General features: G+C 43.8%; 1 protein-coding gene across 2 annotated transcripts in view; it reads left to right on the top strand.

Moving 5' to 3' along the window:
- The window catches only part of CREB5 (cAMP responsive element binding protein 5), a gene marked incomplete at its 5' end in the record, with an annotated part of 212,591 nt that extends 195,129 nt beyond the window's left edge, over positions 1-17,462 (top strand). For both annotated transcript variants that reach the window (XM_082309673.1, XM_082309672.1), the window contains 4 exons: positions 7,603-7,926; positions 14,732-14,959; positions 15,959-16,067; positions 17,233-17,462. In XM_082309673.1, coding sequence (XP_082165799.1) covers positions 7,603-7,926; positions 14,732-14,959; positions 15,959-16,067; positions 17,233-17,396 — 825 coding nt within the window. In that variant the 3' untranslated portion in view covers positions 17,397-17,462. The remainder of the gene's footprint in view (positions 1-7,602; positions 7,927-14,731; positions 14,960-15,958; positions 16,068-17,232) is intronic.
- Between the last annotated feature and the right edge of the window lie 4,846 nt (positions 17,463-22,308).

The raw sequence follows: 22,308 nt of genomic DNA, 5'->3' as shown, positions 1-22,308 counted from the left end.
TTCAGAAATCTTCTGACAGAGAAAAACGTTGAACCTGCCTTTCTCATGTCCTTGGTGTGTATATTATGCTCGTGAGAGGGAAAAGGAAAGCAAGCAACGTGCATCCTCGGCAAGAAACTGAAGTCACTCTGTAAGGGGTCTTGAGGCTTCAGAGCAATATTCTGCAGAGAGATTTTTGCGGTGCTAATCCCATCTGATCTTTGAGTACACATTAAAATACCCAAACCCACAGTGTTCTTTCCAGCATTAGAGAGTGCTCTGATTTGAGGATTTGCTCTGTATCTGGCATGTAGAGGAAATTCCCCAAACTTCCTCTGAAATCAATTCCCACTTTTCTCGTTTAATATATTCATAAATGTTCATTGTGGGCTCAGGCAAGATATAGATATAGCAGTGCAAGCGCTGAACAAGCACTTCCCATTTGCATCATACTAGAAGATGGGAACATGATTTTAGAAACCTGGTTACAGCGTTTGCTTGTGGGGGTGAGGAAGACCTGAGCTCCAGCCCCTTTGCCAGAGGCTTTGCCAAAGTGTTTTTATCTCCAGTGTAAAGAAAGAGTCCATGGTCTCTCAGCTTGGGAATGAGCTGTAATACAGGCATTAGAGAATACATCTAGAAGATGGGCAGTACAGACTCAGGTCCCCTTGAGCTCAAGTTTTCCCGCTTTCCTGCAGGGTGCTATTAACACTGAGTGATTTTATTGCCACCTCCTTTTTCTGTGTTTTCCACGGGTGACAACCTAGCATGCTTGGGAATATCTCATAGATGAATCTGGCAGAGTAACTAAGCAAAAGACTGTCTATTTGGAGAATTAGGATGCCGATTAGGTACGTGCCTGCCTACTGATAGCAGGCACGGGCAATTAATCCCCAAAGTGTCCGGCATTTTGCTGTCAGAAACCTGCCTCTCCAGGGGTAGGTAGCAGCTAAGTAGCAGCTTTCTGTTTGGACTCTGGCACACAGAGGGGAAATCAAGCAGAAGCTGGTTGTATTTTTTGGATCCTTCCATTGGTATTGTATGTTGAAATTATATGACACTATTTGCCAGTAATAAATCATTTTGCTGTCTGTTGTGTGATTACATAATTAAATATCCCTTGTCATGGATACACATGCAGGGATTGACTTAGACTTGGTGGGAATTAGGGGTTTGATTTTTTGAACTTTACATTTCCTGACTCCTGTGCAAATCAAATCCAGTTGTTTAACACTGCATTGAGAAATGATTCATGAAAGAAATAGTATATAGTGAGAAGCACAAACCGTACTTTCGGTGTATTTTCTGTCTTGATTATAATTTACTTGTTCATTAAAAATGCATGTAGAATAGGAATGGAGAATTTAGTATTTTTCTATTTCTAATCCTTAAAAAGGTGATGCATTGTACGAGGATAATGATGCTTATCTATCTCCTTTGGAAGGTGCTTGGAGATGAACAGAAGGAAATGGCTGGGTGGAGATGGGATGTAAACTCACTCGTGTTTTCTGCTGTCCCTGGAGCCATGGCCATTCTCAATGAAATGCCATCACCAGAAGATGGCAGTTCTGGCAGAGTACCCTTGGGCCACCCTGGCTGCGACCTGCATTGGATTACTTAAAACAGGCAGTTGTCCGGAGAGGTGTCACTGGGACTGATGTCACCGGCAGGCGCGGCTGCTCGGAGCTCCTCTGTGCCCCGAGTTCAGGGATGCTGAAGCAGCTCTTGCAGCTGACCCATCCTTGAGCCGCATGGTGTCTATTAGTTTTATTGCCGCTTTGATTGTTTGCAGTTGATTCTCGCTGCTTTCTGCTGAAGTTTAATTCAGTTTGCATTTGGAAGGACAAGGGAGCAAATTTGTTCTTTTTATTAGAGGCTAAGCTGCACTGAAGGCTGGATGATGATCCATTGTTTGTGTTGTTACAAAATCCGACTAAGTAGGGAAGAAAACACAAAGGAAGGGAAAAGTATAATTCAGATTTGCCAAACAGACTGCGAATAATTAGAAGATTAGCAGTTTGGCACTGTTTACTGGCGAGTTGTGAATTAAATGCATCCCCTTTTTCTCTTTACATTAGTGTAATGTGTCACTTCGGTTCTGGACTTCATGTCCTTCCGTACACCTCTCCCTCCTTCAGTCTGTATGCAGGACTGTATTTTACTGCACAAGAAATGTAGAAGCAAGCATTTAATGTGGCATCAGAGACTTTCTAATCGCCAGTCTCTGAAATGTGCTCATAAGTATCTGCAGTTCACTTATTGGGTGGAGATGAATCGCCTCCAATTTGCTTTTATGAATGTGAGTGGAACATTTACAAAGAGTGGTTTCTGTTATTTACGCTGTGAAAGGCTTGTAAGCAGCCAACTATAAAAGACCTGAGTGAAATTTGTGCTTAAGTTCTCTCATCACAGTCATAGTTGGAGGAAAGGATAAAATTCAGTGTGATGCTCTGAAATACGCTGGGTGAAGTTCTGTTCACAGCTTTAGCTGCCACTGGCTTCACTCCATGTATTCATCTTGGGTGTGATGCTTAGGAGAGCACAAGTAAAAAAGAAAACTTGACCATCGCAGATGAGAAAAAAACGTTAGTGCCACTGAAGTCAATGGTATGCTTGCCATGAAGTTTGGCTAATCAAGATTTTTGCCCTGAGGTTGCTACCTAATTGCAGATGTGTGGGGATGCTTGATGTCTGTATTTTTTTCTGATTTCCCACCCCTCTCTAGTCTCTTCTGTCCCCTGCGGGGAACTTATTACACCTCTGTATAATAGGGACTAGAATCACGGTCACTAGTGCAAGAAAATATCTTTGAGATCATATTCCATCTGCCTACAGGGGTCTGATGTAATCTCCTGATAAGAATATACCAGACATTAAGCTGATACTACAGCTGGTCTTGTCTCTTCTCTGATTTAGTGGGATTTGGGCATGCAGACCAGAAGGGGAAGAGAGTTTTTTTCTGAGTGCAGCAATGCATGCTTATTCAGAACAATTCAATTCTATTCAAAACCAGCACTCCATGTCTGTCCCAACCTAAAATTCAGCTGGATGATATAATAGCTTATTGTTTGATGCAAGCACAGACCACTCATGTAATAACATCTGCAAAATTGGAGGAGATTTTTGTCATTTCTCCACTGAAGAATAAATGGGAGAAAGTTGCAGTTTATTGTCATCTACAGATTATCGTATATAATATAATATTTATAGTCTGTTATACTATAAATATAGCATGCTATAAATATTATAAATATTTATATACATATGAAAACACCAAAATTATTTGAGTTTTTAGTTGTGGGAAAACCAACCTCCAAATTTACAGTTTTTTGTGTTTTTTTTTTTCTTCTAACAAACTGAAAAAAATGCTGTGTTTTTCACTAGCAATTTTGGAGAAAGAAAGGTGGGGCAAAAACCAAGGCAACCTTGAAATACATGTCATGATAGAGAAAAATTAGAAAGCAGCAAGATCCTGAACTGCAGAAGTGTTAAGGAAGCTGATATTATTTTTCATTCATGATCTCAAATGCTTGTAGCCCATTTTTGGCAGACTTAGGGTTTGCCCAAAGATGTTCAGCAAATAACTTACGATCTATTTTGATAAAAGGAAACATCAAGCAATTCACTGCACCATGATGTCAGGCTTTAGATGGAGGAAGCACTGTGAAAACTGTTTCCAAAAAAAACCAATATTCCAGGTACAATGATAACTTCTTTGAGGTGTTAACTTCATATGACATTCAATGGGGTGGCTTCAGAGTAAATGTGTCAGTTAGGGGCATTACCATGAGCAGTAGTACAGGGAACACAACAGTCATGCCTGTGGAGCACTGATATCCACTGTTTCTATTGCCTCCTAAGTACCAAAGATGAGTTTATGTGCTTCTGACTTCCAGTAGGATCAAACAGGAATTTTCTTTATTCACTTGATCAGAGGCAAAGCAAAAAGATTTCTCATGTTGTCTGTGTCACTGCCAGCCATTAATGGAAACGTCATGATCGAGTGGAAATCAGCTGTAACTGATGTTGGTCACTATGTTACTTTGATGAAATAATAAAAATAATCAGTAAGCTAGGTAGGATGAGCACTTGCATTTCCTCTTGGCTTGAGGTTGGTGGGGATTTCTTTGAAAATTGCACTATAAAAGGAAGAGAAGAGGGATTGTGCTCTAAAAAACACTGCCACTGAGGCCAGCAGAAATTTTGGGTTTTGGTGAGAGCAGATCTGAGTAGCGAGATCTCTGTTTCAGCCCCAGTTTGTGAACTGCCAGGTACCCGCAGGCTCTGGTGAAGTCGGTCGCACAGTTCCTGAAAAAATGAACAGCCGCAGGATTGGGTCCGGGGTTATCGTTTCATTCTGGAGGGGATTTGCTAACGTAGTCAGTCCAGTAAGCTCAGTTTTGATGCCATCGCATTTTATTTGACACTAAACTAAAACAGCTGTTTGCAATTAGCACACATAAAAAGAACAATAACAAAAATGCAGCCTGCCCTTCCAGCTCTACACATACTCAATGCAAAGAGTTCACCAAGTTCTGGTGATTTTCCCTCCCTGTGCTCTAACTAAAACATCCGAAACAATTGATCTCGCCGAAGACCAAGCTAAAAAATAATGTTTATCGTTCCCCAAATGTTTCTGACGGGCAGCAGCGACTGGTTAATGGAAGATAAACGTTGCTCCGGGTGCGTGTGCAGGCAGGGCTCTCGCTGCTGCGGAGCTGATCTAAGCACGAAGTTAAAGGGAGGCGAGGGCCGGGCGATGGCTGTTGCTGCGCTGGGATGGGATGAGGTAGAGAGCTGGTTTCTTACCAGGACTGGGATCCAGGGCAGCTGGCCCACCCTCCCATTGGGAACAGTGAACAAGGAGCTTGTAAAATACACAGACCAAATGGAAATGACCCCTATTGACTGAAACCAGCTGCATGTCAGGCCTCTCACTGTCTCTCTTGATTTGCTATCTCAAATAAATGGATGTGGTAGAAGGGGCTATGGAAAGAAAATAAAATAATTTATTCTCCTTGAAGTCGCGCCACACTAATAAGCCACAGTTTTTACAGCTGAAAAAAAATGTTTATTCGAAGATTAAGTTTTTCCCTCCCTTTTTTTTTTTTGGCTTTGAAAGTCTGCAGTTTAGAATAAGACATGCTGTAGTTCAGTTTCAGAGGTCTTTGACAAATATAGCATTGGTAGATTTTGTTAGGTATTCATCACATAAAACTGCTGGCTAATGAGAGCTTGGGTTTTTTGCATTTTGTTTCAGAAAACAAAGTTACGACAGCTTTTGTTGGTGCTTTCGCTTAGATCTGCATGGTGGCTCAGCCCCATGAAAAAGGTCTTAGAGAATTTTGAAGAAGAATGACGTGCAGAATGACTTGACTTATTCATGTGTTGTTTTCCATATTTTTCATAATACACTCCTGGGTAACACCAGTTATTCTGAGCACTGTGAAGAGCTGCTTGCAGTAGCCAGGGTAGCACTTGAATTCGGAAACGTTAAGGACGGCAGCTACTCAAATCCTCCATTTTATACCCAGGATGGGTTACTGCTGTTGATGTTAGATTGAGCTCCGTTCTGATTTTAGAGGTATTTAACCTTGCTGCCATAGTTGCCTCGATCTCTTTTTGAGAAGATCGTCAGGTTGTGACACGTGCCGTAGTGTGGTCATGCTTTGATAGGCTTTCTTAAGGAAACTTCCGAAAAGTTATCAGCCCAGTTTTCCTTCACACAAACTGAGGCACTGGTGTGTTTTGCAAATGTATCTTTTCTTTTTTTTTAAAGTTTTGTTCAGCCAATTGATCGTTAGTGAAATAAGCCACCAAATTTGGATTAATGGATCTATTAGAGTGTCTCAGTGGAATGACCTTCATGAAGTCTGAGGATGATACTTTGAATTGACCCTGTTACTTTTTTTTGCCTTCCACAACCTTCTTTTTTTCCCCTAATATTTTTCTTTTTTTTTTTTCTCCTTAGGGATTTATTTCTTCCTCACTCCCAGGTGCACAAACAAAATAGGGTAGCAGCTTTGAACATAGGAGGCTTTAATTGTGGCCTTGCAGTGGAGTTGCACAGACAGATGTTATTTCAATATAAAGTAGATTGAAATTCCTGTCTGTAGGGTCTGAGTATCCTGGCAGTCACTCTCTTTTCTTTAAAGACAAAACCAAAATGCAGTTCAATCTGGTCATTGCTCCTCCACTGGCAGATTTTAGCCACCTTGGCTTGTAGGATCTTCTGACCATCATCTGTGACCTACAGATATTTCTATGGGGAAAGGCACACCTCTGTTCCTCGTACACTGCTGTTTCTTGTTGGCTGTCCTATAGGTGGCATCTCTTGCTGATGAGCTATCTGCTATTCATTATATCCTCTGGCTGGATAATGAATTACGAGCTAGTTGATGGGTTATTCAGATCATGCTAGTCTGGCATCAAGTGATACTGTGGAACTCCTTCCTTCCATTTTTATCTTACCATTTTCTGACTACTTACATGCATTAGTGAGAGTAAACCAAGCTTATGCTGACTTCTTCAAAAATATAAAGAGGAAAAGAGGTCTTGGGTGGCTGCCTGTAAAGAATGTTCTACGTTGAGCAAGATGCAGAACCATGGACGCGAAGGAGGTTTCCGTGGGTTTGGAAAGAGCCCTTCTCCTAGCTGACATCTGTCAGGCTCTACCATTGGCACATTCTTGTAGGATGCCAGTGATTTCAGTAGTCCCAGGGCAGGATGGCACCAGCGAGGTGTCTGTATGCTAGTACAGCTCGCAGCTTTGGGATGACCCTGTAATTGTGCTGAAAGGGAACCTTTTTTTCTCCGTACTTCAGCTATAGCTTTAGTACACAAGGGCCCTATCCTGCAGTGCAAAATGCGGCAGCCCTTCACATTGCCATTTGGTGGTGTTCAGGTAAAAGCAAACGAATCCCGTTGATATTAAGGAGAGTTTTGTCCTGGTCAGGACCCCAGGGCCCACTCCAGTGACAGTACAGAACATGAGGAGTACAAAACAGAGAGAGGGATTACCATGTGATAACAACACAGCAGACGTTTGAACTTTCCAGCAAAGAGGATCAGGTTGAGGCCACCCTCATTATTTTCCTGTCTTTCTGATGAAAGACCAGGTTGGGTCCTAGTACAACTGTAGAATATATTTGAGCCTGAATTTGAAAAACGTCAATGCAATATATTTATCAATGAGTCTTTTAAGTAATAGCTGTAGTAAAAACAAGAGGGGAACTTTGTTTCACCTTTATTTTAATCAGACTTTCCTTTTTAAAAGTTACAAGAATACAAGCTTGATGAAGCTAATGCTGCTGAGCTGGCCAAAGAGAAAAGGATGAGAGCCAGTTATTTTTCCTCAGCAGCACAGTAGGAAATGTGTAACTGTTAAATTTCAGTTCGGATGTTTGTATCTTTACATATTTACACTGGAAAACTAGATTAGAGCCCAAGAATATGTTCTTTCTCAAACTGAAATAAGATGCCTTTTATCAAGGGAACAGCAAGAAAAAACCTAAAATCTCAAAACACAGGACAAGACACTATTTCTACAACAGCAGAAATCTTATTCTGATTGCTCAGATCATCATGTATGAATGTTGAATTTTCTGCCTTGTTCTGTTCCAGAGACTGAAGGCAGCGCTGACTCATCATCCTGCCGCCATGTCAAACGGGAATATGAACACCATGGGCCACATGATGGAAATGATGAGCTCGCGACAGGACCAGACGCCACACCATCATATGCACTCACATCCTCATCAGCACCAGACGCTGCCACCTCATCACTCATACCCGCATCAGCACCAGCATCCGGCCCACCATCCTCATCCTCAGCCTCATCACCAGCAGAATCATCCCCACCACCACTCCCACTCGCACCTTCACGCGCACCCGGCACATCACCAGACCTCGCCGCACCCCCCGCTGCACTCAGGCGGACAAGCACAGGTAGACCTTCATGCCATGCCACATCGCTGAGTTTTGTTGTTATGGGAGTTAAAACCTGATCCCTGTATTGTTTCGTCTTGCACACATGTCTTGTTAGATACAAGCCCCTTGGGCTACTCATAAATGTCTGCTACTGGTGGTGGGGAAGCACAAACTTTATTCAGAAAACGGAGTGAAGTAACAACTTGTTTTGTTGCTTAATTTGCCAGACATTTGTAATATCTTACTTAATAAGGAGCTCCAAGGTTTTTCAGTGCTCTCAGCTCTGCAAATTGCCATGTATCTTTTTATGGGCAAGCCATATTATGGAGATTAGCATATTATATATGTTGCTTAATGTGCTTGAACGTAAATTTCTCAGGTCAAGATTTAAAGAGCTGTATGTGTTCTACCTGCAGAAATACGTAGCACTTTAGTGAAGTAAAATGGCACTGGTGGGGATGTGTATTTGTGGGGGTGGGTGGATGTGTTTTCAAGCCTGGAGGTAGTAGACGTAGCTTTAAGTTAAGACACATTGTCTTAGAGGAGAAGGAGAAAGGATCCAGGCCCTGTGAAGGGGATAGTAGCCCCCAGCTGCAGAGTATGAGAGAAAGCCAAGATTAGCTGGGAGTGCAGGCAACAGTTGGTGGATGTTGTCACAGGAGAATAAGATGATGAAGCCAGTCCAAGGAGAGAGATTCAAATCAGGAGGGCAATTTTGATGTGGATTCAGGTGATGAGAACTCAGTGAGAGGTCTCCATTAAATGAGATGAAGGTCTCCATTTTTGGACCAGGTATATTGGCTTCAGTAATTTGGATAATTCAATATCTGAACTGAATGTTTCTTGAACTAATGAACTAGTGAGCATGGACTTTAGCAGAGTCATTTTTAAGAGGAATTCTATTAATATCTTAAGACGATAGGCTTCTGCATAAGATCGCACAAGAAAAATAAAGCTCTGGGGCCAGTGACTGTAACATGTTGGGTCAGGGGAGCAAATTTAAGGACAAGTGGGCAGTGCATAGAATGAGGACAAAGAGGAGTGCCAGCCATAAGAAGTTCAATCTGTGAAGTATTGTGTTGCTTGCAAATACCTTTCAGACAAGCTCTTAGAAAACATTAAAGAAAGTGAGAGGATTTGGCTGACATCCCAGTGTCCCACAACATTAACTATTTACTAACATCTAGCTTTATTATTGCAGAGGCTGCAAGCACATGGGATTTCCCTAAAGCATTTGCTAAAGTAAAATGAATTGTCAGCTTTAGAGAAACAGTCTAAATAAGAGAGCAGCAGACTCCCCTGTGAGAAGATGTCCAGAGCTTTCCTAAGTTTTGTTCAGTATTTACTTTGTGAATTCAATTATTTTCCCATCTGTTAATGAGTTATTTTCCTTGGAGTTGTTTAAAAACTCCAATGAAAAGACATTATCTCATAACAGAGAAACCAAAAGTAACCTGATGGCTGTCTTGGAGATCCATGAGAGAGTAAGGATGAAGTTGTGCTTAGCAGACTGAGGACCCCATGGATGAGGTGGAGGAAGTCACTTAACCTCTCTGAGGCTTTTAAAACAAGGGTAATAGCCCTGACACCTCACCAAGGGGCTGGGAGGATACAGATGTTCATGCAGGTGAAGGAGTCTATGGAACACCATGGTATGGAACACTGGTATACCATGGTATGGAACACTGCTGCAAAACATCCATATTACCACTTTCAACAGGTGAAGAGAAAACAGCTACAAGAGAAAACAAACCTCCCAAATTTAAGGATAAGACATCAGCCAGTAAGCCAGTGTGCTACAGCCACCTATAGAATAGAATAGACTATAGAATAGACTACTTCAGTTGGAAGGGACCTGCAATAATCATCTAGTTCAACTGCCTGACCAGTTCAGGGCTGACCAAGTTAAAGCATGTTGTTAAGGGCGTTGTCTAAATGTCTCTTAAACACTGACAGGCTTGGGGCATCGACCACCACTCTAGGAAGCCTGTTCCAGGGTTTGACCACCCTCTCAGGAAAGAAATGCTTCCTAACGTCCAATCTAAACCTCCCCTGGCGCAGCTTTGAGCCATTACCACGCGTCCTATCACTGGATACCAGGGAGAAGAGATCAGCACCTCCCTCTCCACTCCCCTCCTCAGGAAGCTGTAGAGAGCAATGAGGTCGCCCCTCAGCCTCTTTTTCTCCAAACCAGACAAATCCAAAGTCCTCAGCCACTCCTCTTAGGACGTTCCTTCCAGCCCTTTCACCAGCTTTGTTGCCCTCCTCTGGACACATTCAAGGACCTTCACATCCTTCCTAATTTGTGGGGCCCAGAACTGTACACAGTACTCAAGGTGAGGTCACACCAATGCTGAACACAGCGGGATAATCACCTCTTTGGACCTGCTGGTTACGCTGTGTTTGATGCGCCCCAGGATGCGGTTTGCCCTCTTGGCTGCCAGGGCACACTGCTGACTCGTACTGAGCCTGCTGTCGACCAGCAGCCCTGGGTCCCTTTCTACAGGGCTGCTCTCCAGCCACTCTTCCAATTTATACTTGTGCCCGGCGTTACTCCGTCCTAGGTGCAGAATCCAGCATTTCAACTTGTGAAATTTCATCCCATTAATCATAGCCCAATGATCCAATCTATCTAGATCCCTCTGCAAGGCCTCTTGTCCCTCAAGGGAGCCAACAGCACCTCCCAGTTTACTATCACCAGCAAACTTGCTAATGGTGCATTCAACTCCTGCATCCAGATCATTGATAAATATATTGAACAGAAATGGCCCTAGAATTGATCCCTGAGGAGCACCGCTGGTGACTGGTCGCCAGGCAGATGTAGCCCCATTCACTACAACCCTGTGAGCTCTGCCCTTCAGCCAGTTCTTCACCCAGTGCACCATGAACCTGCTCATCCCACAGTGGACAACTTGTCCAGAAGGATGCTGTGAGGGACAGTATCAAAAGTCTTAGAAAATCTACATCCACCACCTTCCCTTCATCTACTAGGTGGGTGACTTTATCATAGAAGGATATCAAATTAGTTAAACAGGACTTGCCCTTTGTGAACCCATGTTGACTGTGCCTGATGATTGCATTATTCTTTAAATGCCTTTCAATAGTACCCAGTATGATCTTCTCCATAATTTTTCCAGGAACTGAAGTTAGACTAACAGGTCTGTAGTTCCCTGCGTCTTCCCTCATGCCCTTTTTGTAGATTGGAATAACATTGACTGTCTTCCAGTCAGCAGGGACCTCCCCAGACTCCCAAGATCTTTGGTAGGTGATCGAGAGGGGTCCTGCCATAACATCCACCTCTTCCTCTTAACTTATGTGCTGCTGAAGATGGGTTTGAGTCATTCTAGTTAGGACAACCTTGACTCCTTGTGCTTTGTATTCCCTGTTAGCTAGGCACCCCGAAAGATTCGTAGGCAGGCAAGAAGAAATATGGGCACCAGGGTAGGTGGGCTGACTGGCAGCTGCAAAGCTGGGTCAGATTCACTCCAGTCTCAAGCCAGGCCCGCAGTCAGATGAGCTTTGCCATGCACAGCATGTCACTGGAGGCAACAGGCCCCATCAGGGATCAAGGAGGTCTTCACCTTGTCCATAGATGTAAGTGTCACCAAGAGGATGGGACCAGAGGGTGATGGCTGAGCGCGACTTCAAGGGTCAGCGGCTTCCCCAGGCAGCAGAGCTCTTGCTGCACGCCTGCTCCCACGGTGCGAAGGCAATAGTGATTTCTGAACAGATGCATTATTGGGGAGAAAAGAAGGGTTTGCTGAGTAATAACCACATGGTTATTACTTTCTAAGCTTGTCCATAGTCCCCATGGTAATGACCTCCTTGGGGGTCAGACTGCTCCAGCAGACCTTAATTTTATGGTGCATTTTACTAATTATTAACCTCCTTATTCTTCTGAGCCAGATTCTTCCATTCCAAACCACCTGCCAAATGACAGCATGGTCCACGCCGCTGTGAGCTGTGTGCTCCCATGCCGAGACTGTTGTTATTCTACACCACACCCTTCTGTAATGTCAGAATTCATTTCATGCTTCTCAGCTACCATTTTGATACACAGGAGCCCAATGAATTAGGCTTTCGTAGAATGAATGAATGGGTATTAGTTTTGTAATAAGTTGCAAAGAACAGAGAGAAGTATTGGATCAATGATAAAAGTAGAAATCACCTTCTGATAGGTATCTTTCTGAGAAGGAGAGATATTTTATCAAGTTGTAGCTGTGTTGCCTCAACTACTCCAAAAATGACACTGTTATTCCTGTGTTTTTCCCATGAAGATTTCTTCATATCAAACTTGCCAGAGTGATAGCTTAAGCAGAGTAGGGCTTTGGATGTTGTTTCATTCTGTTAGCTGTCCTATGTTTGTCTTCATTATGGATATGTGATTAGCATCCTCTTAAAAAAAATATTAACCTCAATTTTAATATATGTTCATTTTCTTTCTTATGTCCCTAGGCAGGGCAGTGAAATCCTGCTAGAGAATGATGGTTAGACAGTTACTAAGATATAACCTAACAGATTTCAGGGTTAAGAGCTATCTAGTAAGAGTCAGTTAATTATCCCACGTGACATTATTAGTGACGTAATGGCAACCTTCATAATTAATATCTGCCAGAGACAGAGAGAAGATATTGTTGTTCTGAAAATGCGCTCTGACTGCCCAAAGACTGACTGCTACCTTCTGAAAACAAAAGGACTCCCTAGTTATTCAGGAGAAAATGACCATATGAGGGAAGGAGTAAAAAAAGAAATCCATAATTACCTTTTTCTGCCTGTATAGCAGACCCAACTGGGAGAGTTAACAAACGAGAATTTTTAATGCTGGATGAAAAAGGAGAGAAATGGGATAAGGAAAGCTTTTGGTGGCCAGAAACATAAATAACAAATCTTTGAAGTTCCCAAAGGTGTTGTATGTGAGAAAATGAAAGGCCTTTGATGAGATGTTGACATTAAAAGGGATCTCTGAGGCCTCTGCACTCAGGCGTCTTGCTAAAGAGGCAGCGTGCCCGGGCCGGGTGGACAGGGAGCAGCTGGCATCCCTCGGCAGCGATCTCCCGGAGGCAGCCTGGGGGTGCTGGCAGGGCCAGGGACGGCGGCCGGTGGTCCTGCATGGCGCTGGCTGGCGATCCTGCGCGGTGCTGGCGGCTGCAGCCTCTGCAGCCCGGTGTGGACAGAGGGTTGGAGATTTTACCAGCGAATGTACGGACTTAGTACAAGCTGAAATTTTAAAAATCAGGCAGAATGTGCAGGGTGGCTTACTTATTTTTAGAAGATTATTTTTTAAAAAAACATTTTTCTGCTCCTGCGAGAGAGATTCCCTGACTGTGCAACATAAAGCTGGGAATAAATTCAGCTTTATGCAAAAAGCGTTATCAGATGCACAGAATAATTACACATAAAATTGCCACTTTAATTGACACAAGTCAGCTGGGGGAGGGAGCAAACTCTTCTTCGCAGTCTGTGGTGAGATTCTAGACAGAAAAGCGACCTTGCAAGACGATAGTATCATTTTAATTGAGACAGACAGAGGTGTTAGGCAAACACATGTTAATTGCCGCAATTGAAATTCAGGGCTCAGTCTGACAAAGCTCTGAGTACGTCCACTCCCTGGAGTCAAAAGGAAGCACCTTGGAGGTTTGGGCCTTTGCCAGAACAAGAGGGTTACTTTTGAGTCAACAATTCAGGTTTCCAGACTGTTCCAGACTGTGCCGGAGCGGCGGCAGCAACGTGAGCAGCAGCGGCGTCTCCTGCTGCACGCGAGCAATGGGACCCGTGGGTCGGGCTCCTGAGCCCTGAGCCCGGTCCAGAGCCCCACGGCCTGGGCACCACAGAGAGGCAGGAAAGCAATCCAAAAGCTGGCTATTCCCAGGCGGCTGAACGTTAAGTCTGATGCTAGTTCATGACAGGGACGTGGGCAGGTGTTTCATCCGCCCAGGAGTCGGAGAACAGACTACGTGGGGCTGCCCCCACCACGCGTCTTTTCTGTAATGGCATAGGCCAGTTGCTCTCAGGAGCAGGATCAATACTCTCCTGCACCTGAAAAAGCGTAAATACATATTTTTCCATAGTTTTGTAGCAGCGGGACTGGACGTGGTGTGCCTCTGCTGTCAAAGCCAGGCTGCTGAAAAAAAGGAGTATAGCATCCACTGGGGTCAAATGGAAACGCCTGAGAAGGGGAATATCCCTTCTCTACATAGTGCAGGGGTGCCAAAATGGAAGTTTGCGTTCAGGTACCTAAATCTTTTCTTTTGCCCCCAGCTGAGGGGCACCAAGGTCTGCTGGCCGTGCACAATCCCAGCCTGCAGCTTCCCAGCTCCACCCAGGTGCAAAGAGCATTGCAGCTCCCGTCTCCAGAGGTGGTAAAGCGTGAGACAGAGAAGGAGGAGCCTGTGAAATAGAAATGTCCTAAAATTTTGGAGGCAATTTAAAAAGAAAAGAAAGAAAAAGAGAGACAGAAATAAGGCCCCTACAGTCTTCTGCTTTGATTAAAACAGTTGCTGAGGGGAAGTTGACATTTCAGGTTTGAAATAGGTGGTGGCAGAGAAAGTACCTAAGTGAAATGTTTTTAATAACTGTAAGGGGAAAAATATTTTCCCTGCTAATATTCAGGGGATCGTTTCAAAAAAATCTCCCCTTTGACCACGGCAAGGATCTGCCAGCAGCTAATTTCAGTGGCATCTGGCGCAGCGTTTCGACTTGCGCCTGTTGCAGACCTCGCCGGGGAGCAGGACAAGCATGCGAGATTTCCCCTTCCCCTTTCAGCATCCCCCTCCGTAACTTTCCCCCCTCCCCACCCCCTGCCAAACCTCTTCTTCCCTGCCAGGTTTCGCCGGCGGCGCAGCAGATGCAGCCCACGCAGACGATACAGCCGCCGCAGCCGACCGGAGGTCGCCGGAGGAGGGTGGTGGACGAAGACCCGGATGAGAGGAGACGGAAATTTCTGGAAAGGAACCGAGCCGCCGCCACGCGCTGCAGACAGAAGAGGAAGGTCTGGGTGATGTCACTGGAAAAAAAAGCAGAAGAGCTCACCCAGACAAACATGCAGCTTCAGGTGCGAGCCACTGTCTGCGCCCCCGAGGACACAGAGGGGCTCTTTGTGCTCGGAGGGGCTGGCGGTGCTGGCAGGCCCTCGCCGCCTTTGGGGCTGCCCCCGCACAGCCGGCTCCTAGCGGGAGCGCAGGCGTAATCAAAGTCAATTAATCAAGATGTGTGTGCTTCAATTAAAGAAATAATTGCATTTTAGTGGGATAAGCCAGGAAAAAGCTGTCTTGGGATTTAGAAGCCTTCGCTAGACAGGGTTTTATTTATTTTCTTTTCTTGTCACCGCTTTTTGTGGGGATTTTTTTTGGAAGTGCCATTAACTCAGCTGTAAAAGACTTCTTCAGAGCAGGGCATGTAGCTAAACCTTCATTCAATGCCAGTGAGATAGGAGTGTAAATAGATCAGTCTACCAATAACGAAAGGAATGAAGTGGATGGATGAAAATACCCTGAATTAATATAATAAAAGCCCTTCTTATGGTGGTGCCCTTCTTACGGTGGGCGCAGTACTTCTGCCCCATCCAGAGGTGTACCTGCGTGCTGCCAAGAGCAGAAAGACCATTCACATAATGGCACTCCCCCAAAACACAGAGCTGTGAGCAGCACCCAGGCGCCGGCTGTAGCGGAGCCGTAGGTGACATGCTGTAGGTGACAGCAGCCCTGCCACCGTGCTGCCATTTCCCCCCACAGCTCTGGCCCCCCGTCCTGACGCAAGGAGCCAGAGTATTTCCCGAGCAGATTAAGACACTGCCTAAAGTATCTCTGGTGCTGTGAAGGGTTAGTTGGCTTGTCAGTTTATGTCATCAAATGTGGAAGCCAAATTGCCTTCAGAAGAAGTTATAAAATATTGTCATGGACAAATGTTAATATAAACGCAGCACATGAGCACCGAGTGCCTTTTTTGCTCAGTTCTAAAGTTGTGGAGCAGTGTCTGTGTTCTTGGGTTTAAACTTTGCAGAAGAGGCTGGTTTAAGCTTTGTGGCAAACCAAACCCTCTCTTTCTTTTCTAGAACGAGGTTTCCATGCTGAAAAATGAGGTAGCACAGCTGAAACAGTTATTGTTAACACATAAAGACTGTCCGATAACAGCTATGCAGAAAGAATCGCAAGGATATCTAAGTAAGTAGCTGGTATGTTTGCACTGTCTCCACACTCCTCACAGGAAAGCAAAGTTTCTAATTCTTCCCTCCAGAACCCCTTCTTGGTCATATTTTCACTTGAACCTGTCTTCTCAAACATCATCCGAGCCATCCAGTCTCCCGCCCTTATTTATCCAGCCCCTCTCAAAACCAAAAAAGCCCTGGTTTGCATCCCACACAGCAGAGCTAGCCTTCCCCACCCCTCCCTTCGGCAAGGAGATGCACAAGGATGGACGCTCACTCCCCTGTGGAGGATCCCGCTTGAACTCGCAGCTCCAAACCTGCAAGAGTCCTCCTGGGCGCAGCACTGCCAACACCTTAAAATAACTCTCAAAAGGAAAGTTAAAATGGAAAACATTACAGTCCCCTCCAGCGAAAATGGTACTGTGCTCTGACAGTGGCGCAGACCAGGCATGGCGCAGGTTTTCAAGGTTTGTTAACTCTTTTTTAACTCTTATCTTTCATTTTTTTCAAATCTCATCTAATGGAGACATTGAATCGATTCTGTCTAGTTGATGCATTTTACGAGTGTGGTAATTTAGGGACAAATTCTTTGCTTGGCTCTAGAAGGGCTCAGAAGAGCCTTGGGGTTAATACTTGCTAAATTGCGGCATTGTCTTAAAATAGAGCTCATTTCTGTCTCCTCTGCATCACTATGCATCTGGCTCTTTAACAGTACTCAAAGAAAAAAATACATAATTGCATTACATGCCTATCAACTGTTGCTTGAATTAGATTTTCTGTGCTGCAGTGCGCTGCACTCTAATTTTGATTCCTGCTGGAGCGAATAAAGCATTTAAGCATCCCAACTGATTTTATAGACCTTAAGATATTGGACTTTTTATCCTGACATTGGTTTCACAATCATTAAGGTCTTGGACGTTTTTCAATGTCCCAGCTCCTGAAGTCAGGTTGATATCAGGGAAGCTGGCTTAAAAAAAATAACAGAAACCACAAAAGATCAGAAGACAGACAGTGTTGGGTAATGGTGTATTTTGAAATCCTGGGACTTGTGCATGCCTCTGGTTGTTAGTATTGCTGCCGTAGTGGTACATCCCTTTTCCAGGAGCGTCACCCAGCCTGGGCTTGTTACTCGGATGGATAATTGAATGTGTGTTGTCTCTGTTCCCTCATCCCCTTCCCAGGTCCCGAGAGCAGTCCTCCCGCGAGCCCGGTCCCAGCTTGCTCCCAGCAGCAAGTCATCCAGCACAACACCATCACGACCTCCTCCTCCGTCAGCGACGTCGTGGGAAGCTCCACTCTCACCCAGCTCGCCAGCCACAGAACAGACATCAACCCCATCCTTTAAAAGTGGTTGATCAGAAACTGCTAGGGGAGTGTGGTAGCGTATCAAAGCGTCCTCTGTGCTAAGAACACTTGCAACCGTAACTCAAGCCTGGAAGATTCCTCAGTTCTTGAAAGACTCTGGCTTTCATTTTTATAGTTATTAAAATGTCTTTTATACTTAGTTACATAAAAGGGAGTTATGCAATTAATATGCTATCAGCTTGAGAAATGCTTTGGTGCTTTCTCCAGTTTTTTTGGTACCAGTTACTTGTTTATAAACCTAACTGTTTCTGTACATAGTCACGTTTCCTTCTCACCAATCTAGCCTGAAGCCTCAGAAATACAGAGTTGTGTTAAACTGCAGCTTGTTAGCCAATGTGAGGCATGAAAAGTATTAAACAGAGTCATATGTAGGTAACTAGGAGTAATTAGGCTATAAATATAGAGAGAGGGCATCTGCTGACAGCATAATAAAAAATGAGTTAGCGTTGTGCCATCAGCAGACCCCGTCTTGCATTGAGAGCCTCTTTCAAAGCGGTTATATAGGATGTGGCTATCAGGACAAAATCAAGCCCAAATAACGTGCTCTTTTGTGTAGCCCTCCCCCTTCTCCTCTCTCTCCTACCCTGCCCTTTTTCTCCTCCAGTTATTCTTACACCTTCCTTTTCCCTTCCCAAACCCTTTTCATCCCCCAGCTTTTTTTTCCTCCTGCCTTTTTTCATTCCAAGGCTTTCTCGCTTCCCTCTCTTTTTCTCGAAGAACGGTGATGAACAAGCAAAAACTTCAAGCCCGCCTAAAAACTGTCGGCGCCGCTGCTGCTTTCACTAGCTCTTCACCCGCAGCTGGGCTGTGCCGAGCATTTGGCTTTTAAAAAATAGAAATGCTCCTGATTTAGTGTTTTTAATAAACAGCAAAAGGCGAAAGCAGTGCAGCCCCAGGTGAAGCAGGATTGAGAGCCAGCTGTGTTGATGCTAGCAGCCCTGTAAGCTTCTGTGGTGTGGCACAGGCGTAGCGAGCGACACCTGAGAATCACAGCAATTCTTTTGCACTGCCAGTCGTTAACATAGAAAAAACCATGTAGTATATAATAATTCGGAAAAGTTCTGCTCCCTAACCCGGTTATATTGTTCTAGCACTGAAAGCTAACAGCCTCAGGTTTCACGGGCTATAAATGAGAAATAAATCAGCACAACGGTTCTGACCAGTTTGAAAAATGCCATTTTTAATTCCCAGGGAAAGACCTGCTCTCTGCAGGCGTTCCTTTAAGCGTCCACGGACCGATCCCGAGCTGGCAGACAGCAGTGTAGCTTCACTGACTTTAATGGCACTTAGCGCCCGTTTACCGCGGGTAAGGAATTGTCTCATTAGGACGCTAAATAATTTTTAGAAGGCATGCAGCCTCTAAAAAGCACTGCAAGAATGGCAAATCCCACTGCACTCTGGATGAAATTCAGTTCTGCAAAGAGGGTCTGGAAAAGAGCCTTATGCCACAATTGAGGTTTTTGTTTGGACTCTGGGCCTGCCCCTCAGCGCGACTGATTTGCATCCCCGAGTGGTACCAGTGATTGATGGGAAAATCAGACAGAGATGATGCCAGTTAATTATGCTGCCTTGCCGTATATTGGGACCTGATTTTGCTCTCAAATCTGTCAGCGGCCAAACCTCCCGCTGCTTACCCAGGAAGCGGGCTCTGAGCTGGTGATAAACGTTCAAACATTTTGAGCTGCATCTTTAATAGCAAAAGCTAATTCACGTTATTCCCAGCAAACCCTCTAGCCCTGAACACGCTTTGTTCTGAAGCGAAGTTCTCCTCCAAGACTGTGTCTTTGGTTTTTCGAGGAGTCGTGGGTTTTAAAAGGGTGGCTCTTCTCTGTGTGGGAGTGAGAGTGAAACAACTGAAGCGTGAGGCACTGTAAGGAGCAGGGCCCGCCTGGAAGGGAAAGCAAAATTCTGAGGATCATTCATTTCCGAATTAGTTCTTGTCTTGGTAGCTAACTTTTTGTCAGTATTCTTTAACAGCTCGCTTTCCATTTATGCAAATACATTCAAAAGAAGAAGATTTTTAATGTACAGTGTAAATCTTGACTTGATTATATAGTCTAAGAACCAAAAAAATTACGAAAAAATACAAATGTAAAGGATTTTCTATTATATTTTAGACAAACATATACTTTTAAAGTGTTTTAAATACTGAATCTATAATTTTTTTTAACCTCCAGTTGTAATAGCTAAATGGTTTTACTTCATCACGGCTCCCAAGGGAACTTTTTTCAAATATGCAGTCAAGCAAAATGTTCCAGCTGAGTATCCACTATGTAAAAATACCCAAATAAGCATTTCCCCTGTGTCTGAATTTCATCATTCACCATGAAAAAGAAAATGCCATCGCAGGGTTAGTTTAGAAAACTTTCCCTCTATATGGGTAGCACTTAAATACATTAAAAAATAAAAATCAAAGTTGTTGGTAATATTGGAATACCCAGTTGAGCTACACTGCACTAGAATTACGGTTTAGCTTCATTTTATTCAGCCTCCTCAATTAAAATATTTAGCTGTTAAACTGAAAGCCTCTACATTAAAAAGGAAAAAAAAAAGCAAAAAAATACAAAAACCTTGCCTAAGTTTTGTTAAATTCAGCAACTTGACAGTTTGACTGATGTGTATTATATATAGCTCAATTATTTCTTTTTTTAATGCTAACTAGGCAAGCCAACCACACATGTTGGCCTAAATGTATAATTACAATGAAATGTCTCCTCTCTATACTATTGGCCTTTAGGTATAATCCTTGCTAGTGATGTGGAAATAAGTAAAGGATGAAAAGCTATTTGCTATTGCTTCTTGTAACTCTGTCGCAGGTTCACAGGCCAAGACAACATGCAGCATATTTATATCGGCTATATCATCCGTAAAAGGACCAACCGTACCAGGCACCTTATATTATTCATCAGATTCGCTTCCACATTAAAATGCTCTTGTTTTCCAGGGGAGTGATCCTGCAGCCTTTCCTCAAGCTGCCCGTCTGGCCGGGTGCTGGAGGCTGCCTGAGCAAGGGCTGCGGGAGAAGCCCCTGCCCCTCTGTCCCCGGGATGTCCCTCTGCTGCGCGGTCGGTGGCAGCGGCCTCTTCCTAAGCACGTCACTCTAAATGCACTTCCCGGGCTCTTTCCGTCGCGGAGAAATCCTGCTTTTCCACAAGTTACTACTGGAGACTGCTCTGCTTTCCTCCTGCCCTGCAAATCCCATTGCCGGGCTCGCTGGGCTCCGTGCCCCGTCCCACTGCCGGCGGATGACTCGGACCGCTTCCCTTGCCTGCTCTCCCAGGCACTAGCAGGGCGGCGAGCCTTGCCTCGGCCGGCGCCTCACTCAGGAGGAGGTATTTCTGTGGACGGCATCTCTTGCCGCGTGACGTTGGAAGCACGTTGGGAATCTCAGCCGCGGACAACTGCAATAACTTTGATGGGAAAGAAACGATGCTGTGATCCGGTTCCTTCATCCCCGGCCCCCCTTCCCCGAGTCAATTTATGCAAGCCATATTCATAACGCTGCCTGTGGGAGACAAGTAGTTTGTGTGCTATCATGGTGTGTTTTATAAGGACGATGATGATGATGATGATGATTTATGGAGAATTTCACGCTGTTGGGAGTTAATTCCTGCTACGAAGCTAAATGTCTGCTGCCCATCTTCTGAATAGTGGAAAGTCAATGGTTCAGTGCCTCAGTGCGTGTGGATTTAGTGTGTTAACTGACTCTGTCCTGTTAACTAACAAGCCAGCTATAACTGTTGTTAAATGCCCAACTTTTGAGGATTCATATTTTTTTAAGCAACAATATTTAGTGTTGAAAACTAGCCTTTTAGTTTAGGCAAAATGTGCTTTTTAGCAGCTAATACCTTTTTTAAAAAAAAAGCGTATAGAGTGAATTTATGAAAATTCATGAGGACCAAAGCAATTTTAAAACAGGAATCTATTAATTTAGTATTCACATAGAATTTTATAAAGTATTTATTAATAAATGTTATTTTAACACATTCCATTTGAACAGTATTCTTGTACAGAATCTGTTTGTTTTTTTTAAGTTACAATATTAGTTTTGCAATAAACTGCTCTAGGTGTGTGTGCATCTTAATCTTTCAGGGTCTCAAGCAGAAGTCATCCATCTAAGATGGAAAAGCTTGCTGAGGTCAGTTGTACAGAAATTCCTAGAACTAAATGTTTTCCTTAAAGCAGCATCTGCTTTTTTTTTACCTTTTTTCTTTTTTCTTTTTTTTTTTGGTAACAACAAAACAAATTATGAACCTTCAGTTGTTTCCTTTGTATTGGAAAATGTGCTCTCTCATTTTAGAAAGCATGGGTCAACATATAACTGGAAAGCCTGTCTTTTTTTTTTCTCCTGTTTTTTCGTTTGTTTTTTTTTTTTTTAAGGCTGATTTTATACATCACCACGGAAGCTCTAACCCCATCCTTGTTTCTTTTCTAATATCACATAGTGAGTTGCACTATACTGCCTTATCATTGCCTCTTCTGTCCTCTTACTAAGCAGTGTTCCTTAGATTTAGACCATTGAAACTCCATTATGCATCAGAGAAAATTACTGGAGGGGGAAGAAGAGAAAAAGATTGATCTGTAGACATAAAAACTAAACTGTGCCTATAAAACAAAACCAGTTACAACTAATTAGTATCTTATTTCTACATTTCAATTATTTATATTACTTTAAAATTGCACTTTAGCTCTCACTCTCTTTCTTGCTCTCCCTTGTTGAATCATTTATAAATACTCTTGTAAAACGTTTGCACCAGATACATTTATATGCTTTCACTGGTGGCATATCTACAACTTGTCTCTCATACCTGCCCGGACGGAGAAGCTGAGAACAGCCGGTCTGCAGTGTGACTTAGACTTTACACCCTCTTCATGACAGCATATAAATGTTT

Source organism: Platalea leucorodia (assembly GCF_965183815.1).
Source record: "Platalea leucorodia genome assembly, chromosome: 1".
In the NCBI taxonomy this organism is placed as follows: domain Eukaryota; kingdom Metazoa; phylum Chordata; class Aves; order Pelecaniformes; family Threskiornithidae; genus Platalea; species Platalea leucorodia.
This window is presented reverse-complemented; position numbering and strand designations above follow the sequence as displayed.